Source organism: Psammomys obesus, unplaced genomic scaffold (assembly GCF_907164565.1).
Source record: "Psammomys obesus unplaced genomic scaffold, mPsaObe1.curated_primary_1811, whole genome shotgun sequence".
In the NCBI taxonomy this organism is placed as follows: Eukaryota; Metazoa; Chordata; class Mammalia; order Rodentia; family Muridae; genus Psammomys; species Psammomys obesus.
Window position 1 is genome coordinate 17,047,415 of NW_026596046.1, and position 21,193 is coordinate 17,068,607.

General features: G+C 48.8%; 1 protein-coding gene across 2 annotated transcripts; it reads left to right on the forward strand.

Moving 5' to 3' along the window:
- The first annotated feature begins 10,465 nt into the window (after window positions 1-10,465).
- Window positions 10,466-19,441, forward strand: Aen (apoptosis enhancing nuclease). 2 transcript variants are annotated; one of them, XM_055623506.1, is made up of 4 exons: window positions 10,466-10,539; window positions 13,123-13,717; window positions 16,450-16,650; window positions 17,751-19,440. In XM_055623506.1, the coding sequence occupies exons 2-4, from the start codon at window positions 13,187-13,189 to the stop codon at window positions 17,985-17,987; spliced, it is 969 nt and encodes a 322-aa protein (XP_055479481.1). In that variant the 5' UTR covers window positions 10,466-10,539; window positions 13,123-13,186; the 3' UTR covers window positions 17,988-19,440. The 2 variants fall into 2 exon arrangements, with proteins under 2 accessions (XP_055479481.1, XP_055479482.1); XM_055623507.1 differs by lacking the exon at window positions 10,466-10,539 and adding an exon at window positions 10,572-10,759 and having other exon boundaries at window positions 17,751-19,441.
- The last annotated feature ends 1,752 nt before the right edge of the window (window positions 19,442-21,193 follow it).

Below are 21,193 nucleotides of genomic sequence, written 5' to 3' on the forward strand. Positions count from 1 at the left end.
AAAGATACATGAAGGCTCAATTAATTGTTACCATGGTTACGTGGAGTGGCCATACTGAGGATTCCTATCACCCATTACTGTCATGAGGTAAAAAGAGAGGAGGGGTTTGGGGATCGTTGTCATGGAGGAAACCATGGAAACCAGGGTTGCTAAGGGGACAGCTCTAAATTCAGAGGAAAGAAATGAGAAGTGGGGAATAACACTTAGTAGGCTCACGGGTAGGCCGCTTTTCCAATATTCTACCCTCTGAACTATAGCAATAGTTTTGGGCATCTTGCATCTTCCTCCAACTCAGAGAGAGGCTGGAGTTTAAGAAATTCAGAGAACCCGAACCACTATCAGGTCAAAAGCATCCTCACTGGATCTCTAAGGAGAAAGCCAATGGAAGTGAGTTGGTCCCATTCACACCATGCAGTGCTACTCTGTCTTTGGGACTCTACCTTTTTGCCGCTTCATGGTCAGGCTAATTAGTAAGAGCCCCCCACTCCCTCGAGGAGCTTAGCATATGACTCAGTTTGGTGGCTTTTGACTTAGAGGCGCTCAAATCCAGGTCTGCAAAGTGGCAGAAAGATCACTTCTGGGATTCTTTCTGAAATCTTGTCATGTCCTTTAGCATGTCACCCGAAGGCCATCTGGAAGGTCACTAAGAAAGTCCCGTTTTCCACAGAAATACCCTAAGTATCAACCTCTCCTACCACACACTTACAACTCACAGCTCAGTCAGACTTCTTTATTTATTTTAGTATGCACTGAGGTCTCTGAACCTCAGAGTGGTCCAGGGTTAGGACTGGTGAGCGCTATGAACTGCATCCTCCACAAAGAACTCCTTGGAGTTAAGTCAGGCCTGTGTAGAACTGTGCCCCATCCCAGGGACCCTTCTCATCTGTCTCTGAATTTCTCCATGTCCAGACAAGCCCCTTTCCCCAGTCTAGATGAACAGAACACATCAAAGGATGGAGGGGAGGGGTAGGGCAAAGAGGAAGAGCTGGCAATTAAAAAGCAGAAGAATTAAAAGCACCGATTGGGAAGAGTAATTATCCTTCAGCTGCTGCAGAAATACAATTAGGGCCATGCATTCTCAGAGCTGCCAGGATATTGTGGCTTTCCCTAATTAAGGAGCGGATGTGCCCTGCCCATGCAATTAGAGGCTGGCCCAGGCAGTGGGGGCCTTGCCTACCTTCTATCAGTGCACTGCAATTAACCATATAGCCTACATCCCCTGCCCACTAGTCCCACTTGACTCTGAATTGATTCATGAGCCTGGGGAAGATGTTCATCTTGGACCCTGGGGACCCTTGGGAAGGGGAGAAGAGGCCTGGGATGGGCATTACCTGGCATGCTTTTAAAAAAAAATTCTTACTCTGTGATAGTATGGGTTTTATGATGCCTGAAGAAAATGTAGATAAATGAGCTGCCCACCTGCTTCCCATGAGAAATAAGATTTCCCTATGATTAAAGGAAGTGTGTTCAGTGTAGAAAAATAGAACACTCTGGGAGGGGGAAAAAGTAAGAAAATGACTTCTCCCCCATTTTGAGCAGCGACTCTAGGGAGTTCTTAGGTGTGTGCAGGTGTGTGGGGGGGGGCAGGGTGTGATGGAGAATATAGGACAAGCAATGGGAGTGGGCACAGAAGCTGGCCTCCCCTACAGGAGTGTCAGCTGATGACAGGTGGCGGGCCAAGGCCTGGAGGAGGCCGTGAGCAAGGCCATGGACAGGCCAGCCCCATCTGGAAGACTAGTGATTTTGTTGTTGTGTCTCCATATCCAACAACAAGTCCCAGTCTGCCACACGGTGCTGGTCACCTCGGCGGCTGCAGGGAGTGGGGCAGCTCCATTTCTGGAATGTTCTCTCTGCCTTCTATGTTTTCTAGCAAACACCTCCAGACACTCCCAGAATATCCGTGTCTCTCGAGCCTCGGCTAAGAACGCCCCAGAGGGACCTCTACCAGAAACAAGAACATTGGCTCTAGAGTGGGTTTGGGGGACAGGATACCTGTTCCCCGGGAGTGGTGGTGCTTCCACAAACCCTCCTTCGGACTCACTCATTCACCCAGCAATCTCCTCCTTGGTGAGAGGCCAATACACAGGACACACAGAGGGCGGATGACAGTGCGTACCAGCCCAGGACTGTGCTCCTAACCTCAGGGTCCAGATGAAAGTGCATCACCTGATCCTAGCTGGCCCAAAGTGTCTGTGCCTGCCTGGGGGGAGTGAGGATAGAGATAGAAAGTCCTCAGTGCTGATAAACAGGATTTTGGAAGCCCTGTCCCTACAGCCTGTGCTTGGAGGCTACCTTGATGGCAAAAGTGTTCATCTCCCCAAAATGTAGAGGCACATGCCTTGTAGTTCTAGCACCCAGAAAGGCAGGGGAAGGTAGATTTCTGTGAGTTCAAGGCCAGCCTGGTCTACATAGTAAATCTCTGCCTCAAAATGAAAACTAGATAAATATAGATAGGTAGGTAGACAGACAGACAGATAGATGAAGAAAGGAAACACTTCCTATCCCACCCTCTATCCTTTTTCTGTGTGTCATGTAGCCCAATCTGGACTTAAGTTCTCTATGTAACCAAGAGTGATCTCGAACTCATGATCCTCCTGCTTCCATCCCCTGAGTGCTGGAATTACAGGCACAAGCAACCATACTTGTTTTCTGCAATGCTGAGAACCAAACCCAGGACTCCAGAGAAGCAAACGCTCTCCATTTGAGCCCTTCAGCCCTTTTGTTTTCTCTTCTTTTCCTTGACTCTTTCTCCACTCTCTGCCTCTTCCCTCCTACCAGGCCTCCTTCCTGACTTTCTTTCTTTTGTAGATAGGAAATAGAACCTTGTGCACGCTAAGTGATGCTGTCCCCAATCCTTCCCTGTCTGGGGGTCACCTTGCCATAGGTAGGCACCAAGTTGGTAGAAGTAATTTTCTCAGCAACAAACTCAAGAGCTTTTCTCTGTTTCTTTCCAAGCTGAGACCCGCTGTCCTCCCCAGCCCACATAGCAGAGCATCTTACACTTAGATTGGCTCGGGGACCACACACTTTTAGAAACCATGAAAATGTAACCTTTGACCTCCCTCAGAGGGACAGTGACTGACACCTGTAAGCTGTGTGACCTGTGGGCAAAACACTTGGCCTCTCTGAACCAAGCCACTTCTATCTCCTCCAAGTCGCCTCCCCTCCTACAAATGGCTCTTTCCAATTTCCAGCCTCCTGAGTTTCTGCTTGCTCCGACACTGCCAGTAGGCAGCCAGCCCTATTGAAAAATCTCATTCACACTTGAGAAGTCTACAAATTGGGTCACTCAGCAGGTGTTGGACCTGCAAGCGGTGTGGGTGTGTATGTGCGCGGAATCACGTGTGCAGGAGGAGAGCGGATGCGCAGAGCTCACTGGAGGAGAGAAGGGGGCTGGAACCTCTCTCCTCAGCTGCCCTCCGTGGTCTCTAGGGGTGACACGGGGATGGGAAGACTTGGCGTTCACGAAGCCAAAATCTAGGAAGGGGAAGGGAAGGGAGGCCTACCTGTGTTCTGAGAGCTGGAAAACACCACCCCTGTGTGCGGAGCAGAGTCCCGGCTCTGAAGTAGTCACATCAGTTTGGCCCTCCTTCCTCTGCTTTCACGCTGCGCGACGCCCTTTGGCGTCTCTGGGCATCAGATGCCTCAGCTGAGACACCTAACTGGTCCCATCTCCTGCTAGGTTAACGATAATTAGGAAAGGGCCAGGTGTTACCCCACGCGATGGCATTGTCATCAGCCTCGGTCACCGCGTTTTACTTCGAAGCCAGAGTAAGTGAGAACTCCGTCTTTCTACAGGCCTCCCTTCTCGTGTAGTTTTATCAGCCCGTTTAAATATTAACCATCCTTTACTCTGAGCAGCACCTTGTCTATTTCAAGCCGATTAACATATACTTTTTAAATGGAGATTGGTTAAACCTCTCATTTAAAGACACAAATCAAGGTTCAGAGAGGTTGCAACTTGCCTCTAAGTTACGTGGCAAAACGGACAGTTCTTTACTTTGTAAGGTAAGGAGATGTTCTAGGAGTTCTAGGACACAAAGGGGCCCTGTTGACCCAAGGGTCGGATCATCTGGGCTCCCTCTACAACTCTCTGAACCACTCCAGGGTCCCGCGGCGGCCTACCGAGCAGCAGGTTTCCCGTAATACGCAGGGCCGCAGCGCCCTCTACTGGTCTCTCTGTGAACCTTCTGTTTCGCGGCCAGGTCAAAGGCCCAAGGACCCAAACGTAGGTAGTATTTCAAGCTCTTCAGAATCAGAAAAAAAAAAAAAAAAAAAAAAAAAAAAAAAAAAAAAAAAAAAAAATGAGGACCACTGATTTAAGGCTTAATTTGATGGGTGAAGAAGACGTGGCTAGGACAGAAGAAGCAACAGTGAGACATTTTTCCAGATAGAATTACCCCAGTCTTACATGACTTAAAAACAAACAAACAAAAAAATGTGTGATGCTAGCCTGGGCCTAAGAGTACTGCACATGCTCAGAAGCTGGGAGACGTCCAGCCACCGTCGGGTTTGGATTGCTGTTGGAAGGGGCAGTTGTGTGAATAAAGCGAGTAGATGACTGACATGTGGTCCCTCCACACCCTCTAACACGGCGGATCTTGAACTCGGTCCTGCTTCTGGATCACTGCTGAGCACCTTGTCAGCCTGCAGACAGATTGCTGGGCTGGGCGTGTGGCTCAGTGGCAGAGGGCTTTTGCCTAGTGTGTGCTAAGGCCCTGCCTTCTATCCCCAGCAACACACACGAAGTTGCTACGTCCCACCTCGTTCTTCATTCAGTGAGTCCAGCCAGGTAATACCTATGGCCCTGGCATATAAAGAACCACCGCTCTGAATGCCGACCAGACAAACATCCCTTTCAGATCTGTACCCAGCCCAGCCCCCAGGCCCATAGCACCCCCGGCTGTCCTCAGAACGGGTACACGCGGCAGGTAGGACAGCGCATGGAGCATTATTATGCAAAAGCAAAACGTCAAACCACGTGTCCCAAATGCTTCCCTTCTCCACTTTCGGTGTAGCTAAAGGTAAACTTGAACTTCTGACCCTCCTGCCTCCACCTCCCGAGTGCTGTGATAGTGGCAATCCAGAAGCAGGGATAAGTTCAAGAGCTGCTGTTAGAGGTCGTGGAGGGACCCGGTATAAATCATTTACTCGCTTTGCTCACATCTTCCCCTTCCAACAGCATTCCAAACTCACCTGGTTTGGGTGGTGCTGAGATCAAACTGTGCTTCCTGACTGAAAAGATGGAGAGAGAGGGGTCCCCGGAGGTGGGGCTTGAGCGGGGCTGAAGCTTACTAAGTTTCTGTCAAGGTACCACTCCAATCCTTCTGGAAGGACAGAGATATTTTTTTGTTTTGTTTTGTTTTGTTTTGTTTTGTTTTGTTTTCACTCCAGGATTGGGAAAGTGAGCTCAGCGGTTCGCCTTAAGAAGCGAGGATGGGTGCCACCACCCACCGACAAAATGTCAACTGTCATGAATGCTGGGACCTCCCTTTTTTTTTATTTGCTAATATTGCTGTCACAAATCCAAGTAGTCACGAAAGATATACCAGAAATAGGGGAATCTCAAATTTTTCGCTTAGGCTCAGCTGGGAAATGTGCTTGCTGCCGTACGTGATGACCCAAGTTCAACGCCTAGGACTCTCATGGTAGAAAGACACACTCCTTTGAGTTATCTTACAGCACACGCACACACACATAGAATATATGAGTGAGATAAAGCTGGTTTGGTAGAATGCTTGCACACAGGAAACCATGAGTTCCATCTGTACTGTAGGGAAATTTTAATAGAGCAGCATGGCTATTCTGGCTGGAATACAGGCAAGTCTCTAATCCCAGGAGACAGAGCAAGCAGATCCCTGAGTTCAAGGTCAGCCTGGTATAGAGCAAGCTTAGGTCCAGTTGTGGTGCTACACGCCTTTAACCCCAGCATTTAGGAGACAGAGGTATACAATCTCAGAGTTCGGTTCAGGCAGGTGGATTGTCAGTGAGTTGAGAGGCAATGCAATGGAGTAGAGTTCATGGTATTTTCAGTTCATGGAATTTGAAGGCAGGTTTGTTTATTGTTTTTAAAGATTTATTTATTTTCCATATGAGTGCTCTATCTGCATGTATACCAGAATGCCAGAAGAGGGCACCAGATCCCAGTATAGATGGTTGTGGGCCACCAGGTGATTGCTGGGAAGTGAACTCAGGACCTCTGGAAGAGCAGACAGTGCTCTTAACCTCTGAGCCATCTCTCCAGCCCTGTTCATTTTTATTTTTATTTTTATTTTAGACAGTTTCTCTGTGTAGCCTTGGCTGTCCTGGACTTGCTTTGTAGACCAGGCTGGCCTCAAACTCACAGACATCCGATTGTCTCTACCTCCCCAAGCGTTAGGATTATAGGCATGCGCCACTTCCCCCAGCTTCAGAGGCAATTTTACCAGGAGAGTTTTATAGAGTCAGGTTGAAGAGCTGGTGAGAACGAAAGGAGCCAAAGAATGAGAAAAAGCCAAAAGATTAGAAGATATTGCAAAAGTTAGTAAAACAATTCACCCAGAAGGCGAGAAAAGCCAATTTGAATCAGTGAGCCTGGAGAAGAGTTTGAGCCAAAACAGCAGAGTTGAACCAACCAGCCCAGAGCTTGGAAAGTGCCAGAAAGAGCGAGTTTATTCAGCAGTAAGACTCAGAAGCTGAAAATATTCTAGAGCCGGATTAGATTGTACAAAGGCTAGAAGCTTCCAGAATGAGGCCTAGGTTCGAAGGTGGAGGCAGAAAGCCTCGGAGATGACAATTAAGTAGATTAAATTAAATCAGGCGAATAAAAAATCCTTTTACACTGTACCTTATACACGAGTGTGGTGGAAGATGGAGATGAGAAGCTCCAGGTCCTCCTTGGCTACGAAGCAAGTTGGAGGCCAACATGAGTTATATGAGACTCTTCAAGACACAGGCTAGTGTGATGGTTCAGGAGGTAAAGGAGCTTGCTGCCAAGGCCGATGGCATGAGGAGGATCCCCAGAACCCACATGGAGGAAGGAGAGAACCACAAGTTGTCCTCTGACTCCTACACCCGCTCCGTGGCCTGTGAGTACCTGCACGCATACAAAATAAATGTATTCAACAACAAAGGCCAACAACATTCCCAAAGCAACAAAACCCGACTGCCGAGTGAATGCAACCAGATCTCCATCGTCTAGCCATTTTTATTCTCACTTCACCCATTTTTTTTTTTTATTTTGTTTTAGAGGCGGGTCACTTGTAACCCAGGTGGCCTCCAACTTGCTATGTAGCCAAGGATGGCTTTGTACCCCTCACCTCCTGAGCGCTGGGATTACAGGCATGTGCTACTGCTACTCAGCACATTTTCTTTCTTTCTTTCCTTTTTAGACAGGGCCTTGCCGTGTAGCCCTGGCTGGTTACGATGACCATCACGTTATTGGTTTTGAAGAGTACACCAAAAGGCTCTTAGAACAGACTAAGTTGACTTTTACCCCGTCACAGGGCTCTAAGAAAACTACTCCCACAAGCCAAGCACAGTGCCTACAATCCCAGCACTCAGAGAGGCAGAGGCAGGCAGATCTCTGTGAGTTCAAGGCCAGCCTGGTCTATAAAGTTAGTCCAGGACAGTCAAGGCTATGCAGAAAAACCTTGTTTCAAAAAACAAAACAAAGTAAAACAAAAAAGGGTGGGGGAGAACTCTCATCTTTTTGAGTTCTGGAAATGGTTTTCCATAAAGAAACACCTCTTCCCATGTAATGAGCTAAAATTCATGGATTTCACACTCTGGCTTCTGACAAGAGAGAAGACCTCTTCACACTCATCCTTTGATGCCTTGGTGATCCACTTTCCTGTCCCATAGATCAACTGGAACAAATTGCTTGTTAATTAAACATTGGTTTTGTCCCTCTCTAAAGTCCTGGAACTTTGGCCCATCCTCAACCTGAGGAGCCTAGGTTTCTTCCAAACCACCCTTCTGGGGGTAGACTGACACCAGAAGGAAAAGCATCCCCTGATCTGCCAGGCTTACAGGGCCATGTCCACCCATACTTATATCTTGTTCATACAAGCCCTGTTTTCTCCTTCTGGGAAAAAAGGCATATAATATATAATATACAATAATATATAAAATACTATATATATACATATATATATATACATATATATATATATGTATATATGTATATATATATATATATATATGAGGGGTTTATGTGAAAGAAGGGGATCCCAGGAGAATAGAGAGATCAAGTAAAGGCAGCGACAGGAATGAATAAGAGCAAAGTATACAGTATATAAGTATGAATGCATCCATGAAGCCCATTGTTTTGTACAAATACTACCCATTAATTTAGCTTTCCTTTAAAAATGTATATTCTGGCTTTTTTTTTTTTTTTTTTTTTTGGTTGTAAGTCTACCCTTTAATGGCTGAGCAGAGCCATCTTTTGAGCTCCAACTTTATTTTAATTCCTTGAGACTTGCATATAAACATACAATGCATGTTTCAAATTTTACCTACGTGTGTGTGCGTGCCCGTGTAAATACATAATTGTATGAATGAATGCTCTGTCTGCATGTACACCTGCATGCCAGAAGAGGGCATCAGATCTCATTATAATTGGTTGTGAGCCACCATGTGGATGCTGAGAATTGAACTCAGGACCTCCGGAAGAGCAGCCCACGCTCTTAACTGCTGAGCCATCTCTCCATCCCCATACAATGCATTTTTAATCATGTCCATTCGCATTCTTCCTAGATCTACTGCCCGCCCCTGCCCTTCCAACCTCATGTCCCTTTTCTTTTACAACCCACCATTCGGTTGGTGCTGCCCGTGTTTGCATGGATGTGGAGCCATTCACCAGAGCATGGTCAGCTTACCAACCAACAGCCTCGTCCTTAGAGGAAACCCTTTCCCTCCCCCGGCAACCACCAGCTCTAGGCGGCCAGGGATGGGGAGGGCCAGTGAGCCACTCCAGGCTGCATGCTATGCAGAGGTGACTGTGCTGATCTTTGGCAGGCAGCCACAGCTGCTGGGAGGTCGAGTGCAGCAGGCCTGTCAGTCCTCTGTATCCTCTGGCTCTTACAGCATGTCTCCCCCCTCTCCCTAGACGGTCCCTAGACTGTCTTCCTAGAGAGAAGGGGTAGCTGTCTCCTTTATGGCTGAGCGCTCTACAGACGCTTATTTGCAGCTTGATTAGTTGTGAAATTTTTTGCGTTCAGGGCTGTCCACTGCACAAAGAAACTTTACTAATGAGGTCTGGAGTCGCACCAACCTAACATATGAATGTACAAATTTTAAGGGCAGTTTGGCACTGTTGGATTAGCAAAATAATAGGAGGTTTGCCTCTGGGGCCTATGGGCTCCTCTAGCTTTCCTTTTTTAAATTTACCTTTAAAAACCTATTTTGGGTGAGGGGTGAGGGAGCAAGCATACCTATGCAGACCAGAAGACAAGTTCAGGGAGTTTCTTGTTGACTGGGGTATCTGGTTTCCGCCTCTACCCTCCAATGCTAGCTGGCCAGAGAGCTTCAGTTAGTTTTTTTCTGTCTCCATCTACTGTCTCGCTGTAGGAGTACTGGGATTACAGATACGCACCACTGTATCTGGCTTTCTTTTTTCCTTACTCGGCCTCCCCTCCTGCCCCTCTCTGTGTACCCTTGGCTATCTTGGCTCTGTAAACCTGGCTGGCCTTGAACCCAGGGATCTGTCTGCCTTTACTTACCTCCCAGGTGCTAGGATTAAAGGTGTGTGCCACCACCACCACGCCCCTCGCCGCATCTAGCTTTGTAAGGAGGTTCAGGGATCAAATTCAGGTTGTCAGGCTTACAGAGCAAGCACCTTTTATCTCCCCAGTCAACTTTCCCACCCTAATTTTTAAACTTTTCATAGGGAAAGGAGTATTTGAGTGAAGTATCACAAAAGAATACTTAAACTGGATGTAGTGGCAAAACGTCATTCCAGCTCTGGGATATTGGAGGCAAGAGGATCAGAAGTTCAAATTCATTCTCAGCTATACAGAAAATGCGAGGACATTACAAGACAAGATAGAAAGATAAAGTGAGAGGACAGTCTGGGCTCCATGAAATCCTTGTCTCAAAAAAAAAAAAAAAATCAAATCAAATCAATGTTGAAAACTCAGTGCAGAAGAGGCAAACCTGATTTTTTCAAGTTTATCGTATACTATTATTTAGCCAGGTCCTCAGAACCCTCAGGCGGCAGGGGCTGCAATCCTCCCTTGGCAGATGCGGGTGTGCTCCGTGCGGCACTTTCTTGTGAGATCAGACGCCGGCCTTGGCAATCCTAGCCGAAGAGCCCATTTCATTCAGTTTCTAACTAACCTCCTAAACACCGCCCTCTCCCGGCACAGGCCACGCCCTCCCCTGTATCCCCGCCCCTTCTGGGGCGGAGCAGAATCAACCAATCAGAAGAGGCCTTAGGCGGGCGCTCAGCCACAGCGAACCAATAGACAGACAGCCGGAGCCGGGCTTGTCCGGGCAAGCTGCCGCCGCGGCCGGCGGGGAACCCACGTGTAGGCCGGGAAGCCTCGGCCGGGTCTTCAGGTAAGCTGGGGACGGCCCCGTTAGTCCCAGGCCGCCGGGTCCGGTCGCCAGTCGGGGCGGGAGGGTGTGCAGCCAGGCCGGGGCGCGGCCTCGTGCGGTCCCGGTCCGGCTCGGGGCCGGTGGGCCTGAGGGGGCGGCGCCGAGGATGAGCGTCAGCCAGACGCCGCCGCCGCCGGTGAGGGCCGCCGGGCTCTCCTCGTGCTTTTTGTACCTCGGTCTGGTAAGCTTTTGTGTAGCATCGGGGTCCCTGTCGCTCCAGGCTTTCTCAAACTAGGATGATTGTCACGATCCTGTTCAAAGCCTGCGGTTGATGGTTAAGGGACAGTGACTTCCTGACGACGTCTGGCTATTTCTTGCGAGACCGGCTCACTAACGGAGACCTGGTCTGCCAGCAGCACGTGTCCTTTAGGCCACTGGCTTTGCAGTTTCTTGGGGGCCCTCCCGTCTGGAGCCCTCTTGGGCTGGGGACCTTCACCTGAAGGCCGAGTGCCTGCCATACTGACCAGGGTTAAGACGATGAAAATTTGCACTTGGCCTTGCTGAAAGGGCTTTGTTCTGAATGCTGCTCTCCAGCCAAATTGAGCTCCTTTCAGGGCTGCAATCTGTGGAAGTGGGTCCCCTTGGTAATTGTTGGTTCTGACGTGTCCACGGGGCCGGGGACTGTGGGAAAGGACTACTTTCATCTCTTCAAATACGAGGTCACAGAGACCTTTTCTCAAGGGAATCTTAATTTTAGCTTCTTTCAAACCTAGCCAGCAGGGACAGCAAAGTCCGTCCTACCCTTTCCCCACCCCCAAAGTCCATGATCAAGCAAGGCCAGAAAAGATCTTCTAGGCCAGGTTTTTCTCCCGTTGCTGAGATTCCGAATTTGTTAGTTTTGAGATGTGGTTTGTGGATATGAGGAAGTTCTGACAACCACTTTTTAAAAGAGGCGGTACTCGCTGGAGACCAGATGAGCAAGTTGATAGTGGGTGAGTCAGCGTGGGTCGCTGAGCCATTACTCCTCATGCAGATGCTGGCATCAGCAAACACAGGACTCTCCCTCTTTACTCCCCTCTGCTGTGCTACTTACCCTTGTGATATTTTATGCCCGGGCTCCTAGTCTAACCTCATCTTTGTAGTATCCTCCAGGCCTGCCACTGGAGGCCCAGCTTGGGCTTCCGAAGCGGGAGTCTACCACGAGAGAGGGACAACAGACACAGCAGGCTCTGTGGCTTGCTGGTTTGAGGGAGCTCTGGGGAAAACAGCCTGTTGACCGAGGAGCATAAAATCCAACGTGTTGCAATAAGCATGGTGAATTTCTTTGCTCCTCTGATGGACAGTTAATGTCCAGGGTCAGTGCTACCGATCCACATTTTACTAGCCCACCTGGGTCCTTGGGTTTTCCTCGCTTGGCCAGCAAACACCAGGCTGAGGTAAGGGTGGCTTGTGGTTGTGGAAGGACCACTAAGGTTGGTGGCAGAAGATGAAGTGGTAGTAGGAAGAGGCAGTCTCCCCAGCTGTAATCCATCTTATACTTTATAGCTGGGGACCTCAGGTTGCTGGTGGCCCCTCCGCCTCAGCACCAGGTTTTTCCCATGTCAGGCCCTTGTCCCTGGTGTTTCCACTGCCCACTTCTCGTCCCTGTAGGTTTACTGTTCCTTTTTACACGGAAATGACTTCTAGGAATCCTCTGCAGGCCCTTCGTCTGCTTTTCCTCCTCGAACCTCTAACCGGTTTTCAGCACACCGTCTGCTGCAGTTCTGTCTGTGGTCAAACCAGATTTCTCTGTTTAGGATCCATCTTTGTACCTGCCCCAGCATCTGGCACAGTGGAGACCCCAGAGAACCTCTTTGTAACACTAGGGAGATGCATGGATTCCAGAACAGCATTTGGTGGTACAGAGCTGGGTCTGAAGGAGCTGGAGGGGTGTAGTTTGGGAAGGGCATTGAGTCCAGACAGAGGCAGCTCTGACCTAAGCATAACTGGCTAGCTGATGTAGGGAAGAGAATCAGCCTCCCTGGAGAAAGGAGGCAGAGAGCTATTGAACCATACTATATCCGAGGTGTGTGTATGAGTGTGTGAGAGAGATAGACAAATAGACAGACAGACATAGGAACGCAGCAGTTTGTAAAAGTCCTAGGGAAAACCTTGCTCTGCCTGTTTCAGATTTTGAGATCTTCGTTGAGGGATGTTCAGCTGGACTCTTATCTGTAATTGTAACCTTTGCTACCCTGTCTCCATGCTTCTAACAGTCTTGAAAGCTACAGCTTTGAGAAGTGAGCCTGAGGTTCAGAGCATGGAGTCTCTGGGTTCCTGTCAGCCTCTATCCCAAGTTACTCAGCATCCCAGCCTCATTTCTTTTCTGTAAAGTGAGGTGATGATACTTTGTGGTGTCAGTGGGGAGGTGGACTGATTCCACGTAATCCCTGCAGAGGGGATGTGCAGGAGACACGAATGGAATGCGTGGTGGTCGAGTGCAGTTCTTAGTAAAGGTCTTGAGTTTCAGTCAGGTGCTTGAGCTGCAGAGTTAAAACAACATGGAGAGGCAGGGTGGCCTGGCATTCTCCTCCCCGCCCTTCTTCCTATGTGCTCTCTCTCCAGCACACGGCCCCATTGGAAGATAGCATCCAGGGCTGCTGTTGCTCCTAGCTGTGAGCTGGCTGGCATGGTGCCCCGGGAAGCCCCTGAGTATGCGCAGTGTCCATCCCTCACCAGCCTGAATACCATGGATGTGGTTCAGAGAAGACACAAAAGAAGAAGCCGGCAACACCAGCGGTTCCTAGCCCGCAAGGCCTTGCTGCAGGAGCAGGAGCTGTTGAGCATGGTCCCAGCATCCTGCCCTCTGGCCCCTGCTTCACAAACAACAATAGGCACAGGGGTGTTGGGCAGCAGGAGACATCGTCCCAAGGCCAAGTCAAGCAGTGGTGGCCCATGCAGCAAAAGGCCTGCTCCCAGAGAAGCCCCAGGGCCTGGGCCCAGCAAGTGTGTGGCCATTGACTGTGAGATGGTGGGTACAGGACCCCTAGGGCGGGTGAGTGAGCTAGCCCGATGCTCCGTGGTGAGTTACAATGGTGACGTGCTCTACGACAAGTACATCCGGCCTGAAATGCCCATTGTGGACTACCGCACCCGCTGGAGTGGCATTACCCGCCAGCACATGCACAAGGCTATCCCTTTTCAGGTGGCCCAGAAGGAGGTGAGGACCTTGGGTTTTGTTTGGCCTAAATGAGGTTGGGGAGAGAATCCTTGGTTTGAGTGGCCACTTTGTCACTGGGGAGTGAGGGGCCTTGAGAAGCCACTGTACTTCTCCAAACATGTAGTTCCTTTTCCAGAGAATGGGTTAACATAAATCCAGGGGCTGCCACTCTGAATGATTGCACAGTGGGCTGCTTGTAGAAAGGTTGTGTGAAAGGTAAGGGCACAACAATTTACACAACCTTTGTAATCTATAAAATTTGCCTGCAGTCCTGTCACATTCAAGGGCTGTTGTGTTAGCTCATCTCTTTGGTTTTTCAGTGCTTGGGAAAATGCTTAGTAGTGGGGATCTCGTTATATTGGGTCTGCAAAGTCATTTGACCATAGGAAACAGTTAAAGCCTTATAAATAGACGAGGATCCTTGCCCTAGGGTATTCCATGAAGACTCTGTCCCTATAGAATTCTAGGGCTCTGACATGATTGTCTAAAAATGATGGCTAAGCAAGCTTGCCCCACAAGGTTAATTAATCACCTGTTGGGTACAATCAACAGAACCATGCCTAGTGTTGATAAGGGGAAGCTCTTATCAGGGGTTATGGTCCCTGTCTTCAGGACTCTGTCCCCTTGCTCATCTGTACACTGACTCCTTCTGGCCCTCTACCTCTGCTCTGTGCCATGGGGCTTTTATAAGGAAATGGTGTTTGGGCACAACACTCGGAAGACGTGGTGCTGCCACAGAAACAGAAAACTCATGAAAGATGGCATTACAGTTTGGCCTATGGTTAGGAAACGCAAGGGACACCAGCAGTCAGGCCTGTGACTCAGAAGAGCCTGGGGCTGCTTATGGCAACACGGGCAGGAGGACGCCCTTCACACAAAGGGGCCTATATGCAGTGAGGGTAGCGTTTCTCTGAGTCCAACACTATTAGACTAGTGTGGCTCAGCACCCAGGCAGACAAAAATTTGCTGGCAGATGTTTGAGATGTGTAGTGTTGTATGCTCTTGCTTCTGTTCTGTTCAGCTGTCAGCAGTTTTCTACACTCATGTCGTGTTTCTTCAGATGTAACATGCAGAAACAAAGGTGAAATTCACATCGCGAAGTTGTACCCTGTCACAGTCATAGTGGAACAAACTAGCTTTTTCAAAACAAGCATTAGAACAGAACTGCTTTTAATGTTTCTGGGTTACTGGGATATTCAGGAATGTTTAGGAAATGGATAAACCTCATCTACTGTGTCGGCAAGTTTTATCAGCTTGACATAAAGCTAAAGTCGTTTGAGAAGCAAAAACTAAAATTGAGAAAATACCCCCCCCACACACCCCAGATTGGCCTGTGATGAATTTTCTTGATTGATGATTAATGTGGGAGGGCCTAGCGCTAACCCTGGGCCTGTGGTCTTGGGTGCTATAAGAAAGCAGACTGAGCAAGCCAGTAAGCAGCACTCCTCCATGGCCTCTGCATCAGCTCCTGCCTCCAGCTTCCAGCCCTGTTTGAGTTCATCTCTTTAATTCCCTCAGTGATGGACTGTGGTGTGGAGCTGAAAATAAACCCTTCTGTCATGGTGTTCATCACAGCAATAGACAGCTAAGACACATACCATGATGCCCTAAGCAGGTCTTTGGAAAGACCTGATCATGAGTAGAAGCAGTAGGAAGGTAAATCTGTGGTGAGCCATTCAATGCTGACCGCTCCCATCCATATTTGTGGTTGGTGGTGAGCCTTGGAGCAGCCTCACTTTCTTTCTGCTCACTTGGGATAGTGTGGGATAGGTCTGATCTCTTCCCCCACTTGATTGCAGCAAGGGTATGAGGTGATCCCAGTGGGTCCCATGCTAGGAGAGGTAGGCTGTGGCAGGCCAGTAGCTGATGATCAGGAGTTATCAGGCCTTTAGCCCTGTTTTCCCTGAGCATGAGGGAGGTGCTGGGCAGGGAGGAGCAAGATGTGCCCAAAGAACTGCAGAGCAGGTTTCTAGGGTAAGAAGGAGGAGTCAGTGCACACAGGAGCAGGAACTGTCCCTTTAGAACTCACAAGGGCTTCTACTTAGCCCGGTGTCGACCAGCGCCAGGCACAGTTCTGTTGGTTTCATTCAGCAGGTCTTTATTGATCAGAAAATAAGTTGGTTGGGAGGCCGAGGTAGAAGGATTGATGTAAGTTCTGGCCTGGACTGCAGAGTGAGCCTTGTCTCAAAAGAACCAGCCCAACAAACAAGCAAATCAGTAAGTGCTGTGTTCTGGGCGAACATCACTGTTCAAATGGAGCCTACTGTGCGGGAGAGGAACTAGAGCATCACGCAAGCTAACTGTGTAAAGCTTGTAAAATTCAAGTTCATACTTAGTATGGATGGCTTGAAAGAAGGACCAGGCTCCCAGGTAGATGAGGGTCATAGGAGGCCCCCCAAGAAGGCCGAGGAGCAGAGACCTGAGTGGCACTGGGAGCTGAGCAGGTCTTCAGCCAAGAAGTATCTGTGCCCGCGCATAGCTGCTCTTAACTTGAAAACATGGCTTACATCCATGCCGTCCTTTGACCCTCACAGTTGTGCCCTGGAATGGTATAGATAGTATACCTTTTGCAGCTGCTAAGATGAGTTTGTATTCAAACTTGGGGCATCATGGTTGACTGGGGCTCATAGACTCTCCCCTCCCTTCCTCACTGCTGCCTCCCTCTAGAGGGGTCCATGCACCAGTAGTAAGCGAGCTCAGGTGTGTCTCCTGCCTCCTCTCTCCACTCACAGATCCTTAAGCTGCTGAAGGGCAAGGTGGTGGTGGGCCACGCACTGCACAATGACTTCCAGGCCCTCAAGTATGTCCACCCTCGGAGCCAGACCCGGGATACCACTTATGTCCCAAACCTGCTCAGCCAGCCCTACTCCCTCACCCGAGCTCGGGTCTCTCTTAAGGACCTGGCACTGAACCTGCTGCACAAGAAGATCCAGGTATGTGGTTTGGAATCTCTTGGGAAGGAGGGTGGCTCCTCTGACTTCCATTGCTGCTGAGTTGGGGATAGGAATGTGAACTGTTGTTCACACACAGGCAGCGCTGGTGTGGCCACCTCATTCTCTGTGTGAATTCCCAGTGATAGTCAAATTCTTCTAGGCGCATCTCTGCAGGACTTTGCCTACCTAACTCCTGGCTGTCTCCTGTATCCACATAGGATATGTTCTGACTCACCAGCTCTAGAGGCTCAGATCAAGGGGCCTGTGACTCCTCCTCTGCTGTCTTTCATGTCCACCTTCTAACTTCTGGAGCAGAAATTTTGGTTTTGTTGTTGTTGTTTGTGCCTTGTTTGGTTTTTTGAGATAGGATTTCTCTGTGTAGCCCTGGCTGTCCTGGAAATCACTCTGTAGAACAGGCTGGAGCCTTATACTCAGAGATCTGCCTGCCTCTGCCTTCTGAGTGCTGGGATTAAAGGAGTGCTCCACCACCACCACCCCACCCCTCACTTAAGGAATTTTTTTAAACGTGTTTGGTGTGCTTGTATGTCTGTGTATCACATGCACGACGTGCTCTGGGGGTCCAGAACAGGGCATCAGATCCTCTGGGACTGGAGTTATACACAGTTGTGAGCTGCTGTGTAGCCTGGGACCTGGGGAAGAGCAAGCCAGTACTCTTAACCACTGTGCATTCTCTCTAGCCCATCATAAAGGGAAGCTTGTTTTGGTTCATAATTTTATAGGCGCTTAGGCAGAACATCAGAGTGCTGGGCGCTTGGGGAGCTATATACCCCATAGTGAATATGAAGCAGACAAAAAAACAGAGACAGAATATTCCTGAGGACCTTTCCCTGGCAATCTGTTTCCTTAGGCCAAGTCTCACCTCAGAGTTTCTAGTACCTTTCCAAATAGTATTGTCAGCAGGAGAACAAGTCCACAATACAGGCCTTTGGGGGTATATTTCATATCTAAATTGTATCAGCCTCCATTCAGGGATATGTGCCCATGACTTCTCACGAGGCTCATGAGGCTGGCTTCACTTCTGGGGTATGGTCAGGCACATTTCTTTACCACGTAGTGATGTTTTTGGCTCCTGTCCACAGGTTGGTCACCAGGGACACTCATCTGTGGAAGACGCCATGGCAGCCATGGAGCTCTACAAGCTGGTAGAAGTGCAGTGGGAACAGCAAGAGGCCATCAATGCCGAGGCCCATCCCGAGGACAGGGGACCTGACAGCAGCACTGATGTGGAGCAATACATGGAAGACCAGTACTGGCCTGATGACCTGGCCCAGAGTACCAGTGGCAAAACAAGAGAGGCCCAGGATGGAAAGGAGTGAGAGGAAGGAGCAGGCGAGCGGGAGACAGGAGGCAGGGAGCCAGGAATGGTCCTCCCTTGTCAGACAGGGTAGAAGATATCCTGGCAGACAGGGTCCGAATGCTGGTTCACAGCATTGCCTCCTGTACCTAAGGGGTGATTTCCCTCCGTTCCTGTGGTTTTGCTAATGACACTAGGCAGACCTTGTCCTGCAGTCCAGCAGATACAGGGAAAGTGCCATAGGACTGTCCAAGGCTGCCACTGGCCACCATGGCCAAAGCTTCTGGAGTCCCTGTGCTGTGCTACTCTCAGGGAGGGAGATGAAGCTTCCCTCCCCGAGAGTGTTGGGTGGCGATCAATGCCTAGAACTCCCTCTCCCTCTCTGGCAGGTGAAGTTCAGTTGCTGTGGCCACCTCTCGTACAGACATTTTCAGGATCAGAGTAACTTAAAGAGTTACGGCCTTTAAAGAAGACACTTATTCCCCATTTCTCATCTCTTGCTTTCTTTGATGTCCTGGGTCCTAAGGCAGAGGTTCCCAACCTGTGGGTCATGACTCCTCTGCGGTTTCTAATGACCCTTTCACAGAGGTCCGCTGAGGCCCTCAGAAAACACAGGAATTTAACATTACAGTTCATAACAGCAAAGTGACAGTTACGAGTGGCAACAAAAATAATTTTCTGGTTGGGCTCACCACAGCAGGAGAACTCTATTAAGGGGTCTCCGCATTAGGAAGGCTGAGAACCGCTGAGAAGGGCTAACTTTAGGGCAAGGGCTCACGACACATCATCACTGCCACGTTACACTGAGACATTAAGACAAGCCTGTGGCTTCCCCTCTGAGCCTGTTAACCTTGGAAAGTGCGAAGAGTACTGAAACTTACCTCATGGGGTGGTTAGGTGCTTTGAGTGTACCCTAGTGATGAACAGTGCATGGGTTCTGTTCATGTCTGTGCCTGATTCCTGAGCAGCTGTGGCTCAGCAGGACTTGGTTGGCTTTTCCAGCAGATGGGGTGGGGGCCAGGGCAAGGGCATTGCAGAGGAGTTCAGAGTTCTCTGTAGGTCTTGCTGCTAGCTTCTGGCTTCACATCAGCATCCTGCCACTGTATTTTGGAAAGTGACAACAGTGACCCAGACAGGGTCCGAAAGAGACACTACTGAGACAAACTTCCCACTGTCAGCTGAGGCCCACATCGCAGAAAGCCTTAATCACGATTGCCAGGGGAAGAGGAAGCTGGCCGAATCATCACCACCGCTTCTGGCTTGGTGCCAGGGTCAAGCTCTCATTTCCTTAAAAAGCAGCAGCTAATGCCAGCCTTGCTGCTGGGCAGTAGTTCAATGGCTTCATTTTCGGATTGGAGGGTGGTAGAACTGTTACCCGGGAGACGAGGACTGTGAGAGATCAGCTTGCTCGTGGTGCCAGACCATTTATGCAGGAATAAAAAGCTCACCTGGAAAAGTGGGTGACGTGGTCCTTTCTGCGTGCTCAACCTGGGCTGAGGGGTGTTTGAGGGCTGGGTTGGCCTAAGGCACTGGGCCCTGCTTGCATGCTGGTCTTGAGGTATCTTGGTTTCTGACTTCCTGTTAGAGTGAGTTCCTTACTGTACAACATACTGTTTAATTCGCTCTCTTCCCAAAGCTAAGTTCTCGCATCAAAAAATTGGGAGATTTTTGCTTGCTGTTGAAACACAATCTCATGATAGAGCCCAGCTGCATGTAACCCCTTATGGAACTCAGGTGATCCTCCTGCTCCAGCCCACCCAGTGCTGGCATTATAAGCATGAATTGCCATTCCTGTTAGGCTTGCCCTTTAGGAATAAGAGCCCTTTGTGCATATATAACATTAGTCCACCTGTCCTTGCATAATCCTCATCCCCTCTTGGCTATTGTGAATAAAGTAGCCATAAATAGGGCATGCAGATATTTCTGTTATCCTGCTTATAGATTCCCAGTAGCAGAATTGCTGGATCATGTGATAATTTTGTGTTGAATTGTTTGGGCAACTTCCAGAGTCAAGCTCCAGCAGGGTTCAGGTCCCAAAGAGGAGGTGTGGAGTCTAGAGAGGAGACGAACACCATCTGAGGGTAGCTGGGTGTTTATTGAAAACATAGCTCCACCTTTTAGAGTTTATATTTACACGGGACCTCAATCACAAGTAATGTTGAAAGCAGATTTAATGATTCCAAGAGATTTATGATCTTTTCACAGATTGTTTTAACCCACTTTAGTTCTAATTTCTAACGTCCAAAATGAGAGGTAGTAAACTTAATTACAATATTTTACTTTGAAGCAAAAACAGTAAGTTAAGCAAGCATCTAAGTCCCCATTACTTTCTAAGGCTTAGCAAGCCCACCAGGTCCCCCATACACTTCCTCCAGCGTGCTGTCAGCACACACTGTCAGCCTTTGTGGTCAAGAGGTGCCCGTGAGAGCAGTTCTCATTCCTCAAGGGGCAGCAGTGTTTGTATCATGTGGCACAATAAGCATTGAGCTGTTTCCTAATTGCCTTCCTTTGTGCCTCAGTCTTACGGTATGGTCCTGTTCTCATAAAGGTCCTGATCTTGTCCTCTTTTTCCATTATGCTATACTATCCTAATTCCTTAAGTGTATGCTCCTGTATATAGAGGGGGCTCTAACTTCTTAATAGAATCTGCGTTTCCTGTGGTTTACCAGATCTTGCCATTCATCCTGCAAGTCACATATCCAGGAAATCAGTCCTGAGCACATTATACTTAACAACTGAACTTTTGCCCTCACCTGCCAAGGCCTCAGGCTCTGGGTCCAGGCCCATTGTTTCTCCTAATTGTGTGCATTCATCCTTGGCACCAGGTGTAAGTGCCTAAGAGTTCCTGGAACCATCTTTCAGTTAATCTTTCTCTATTCTTGATACAAATAAACACAAGGGAGATTCTTGTGTAAGAGTAGGCAGAGTTATTGTGCTGTATGGTTCCACAGTAGTGGAGACTTTTTCAAAGAATTATTTTGTTTAGAGGGATTGACATTGCGTTTTTTTTTTTTTTCACATCTTCTACCAAAGCCCATACAAAATTTCTCAAAGGAAAAATGCATAAGGAAACACCCAAAACAGTGGAAATCACCAAAGAGGAAAGTAAAAGGATGCTGGGGAATTGTGATCTGCAGTAGAAATATGCAAGCAGCAGAGGTCACCATACTGTCCACACCAGGCAACTGTCAGTTTTCCACAGTAGCTGCCTCATTTTGCATTCTCCTC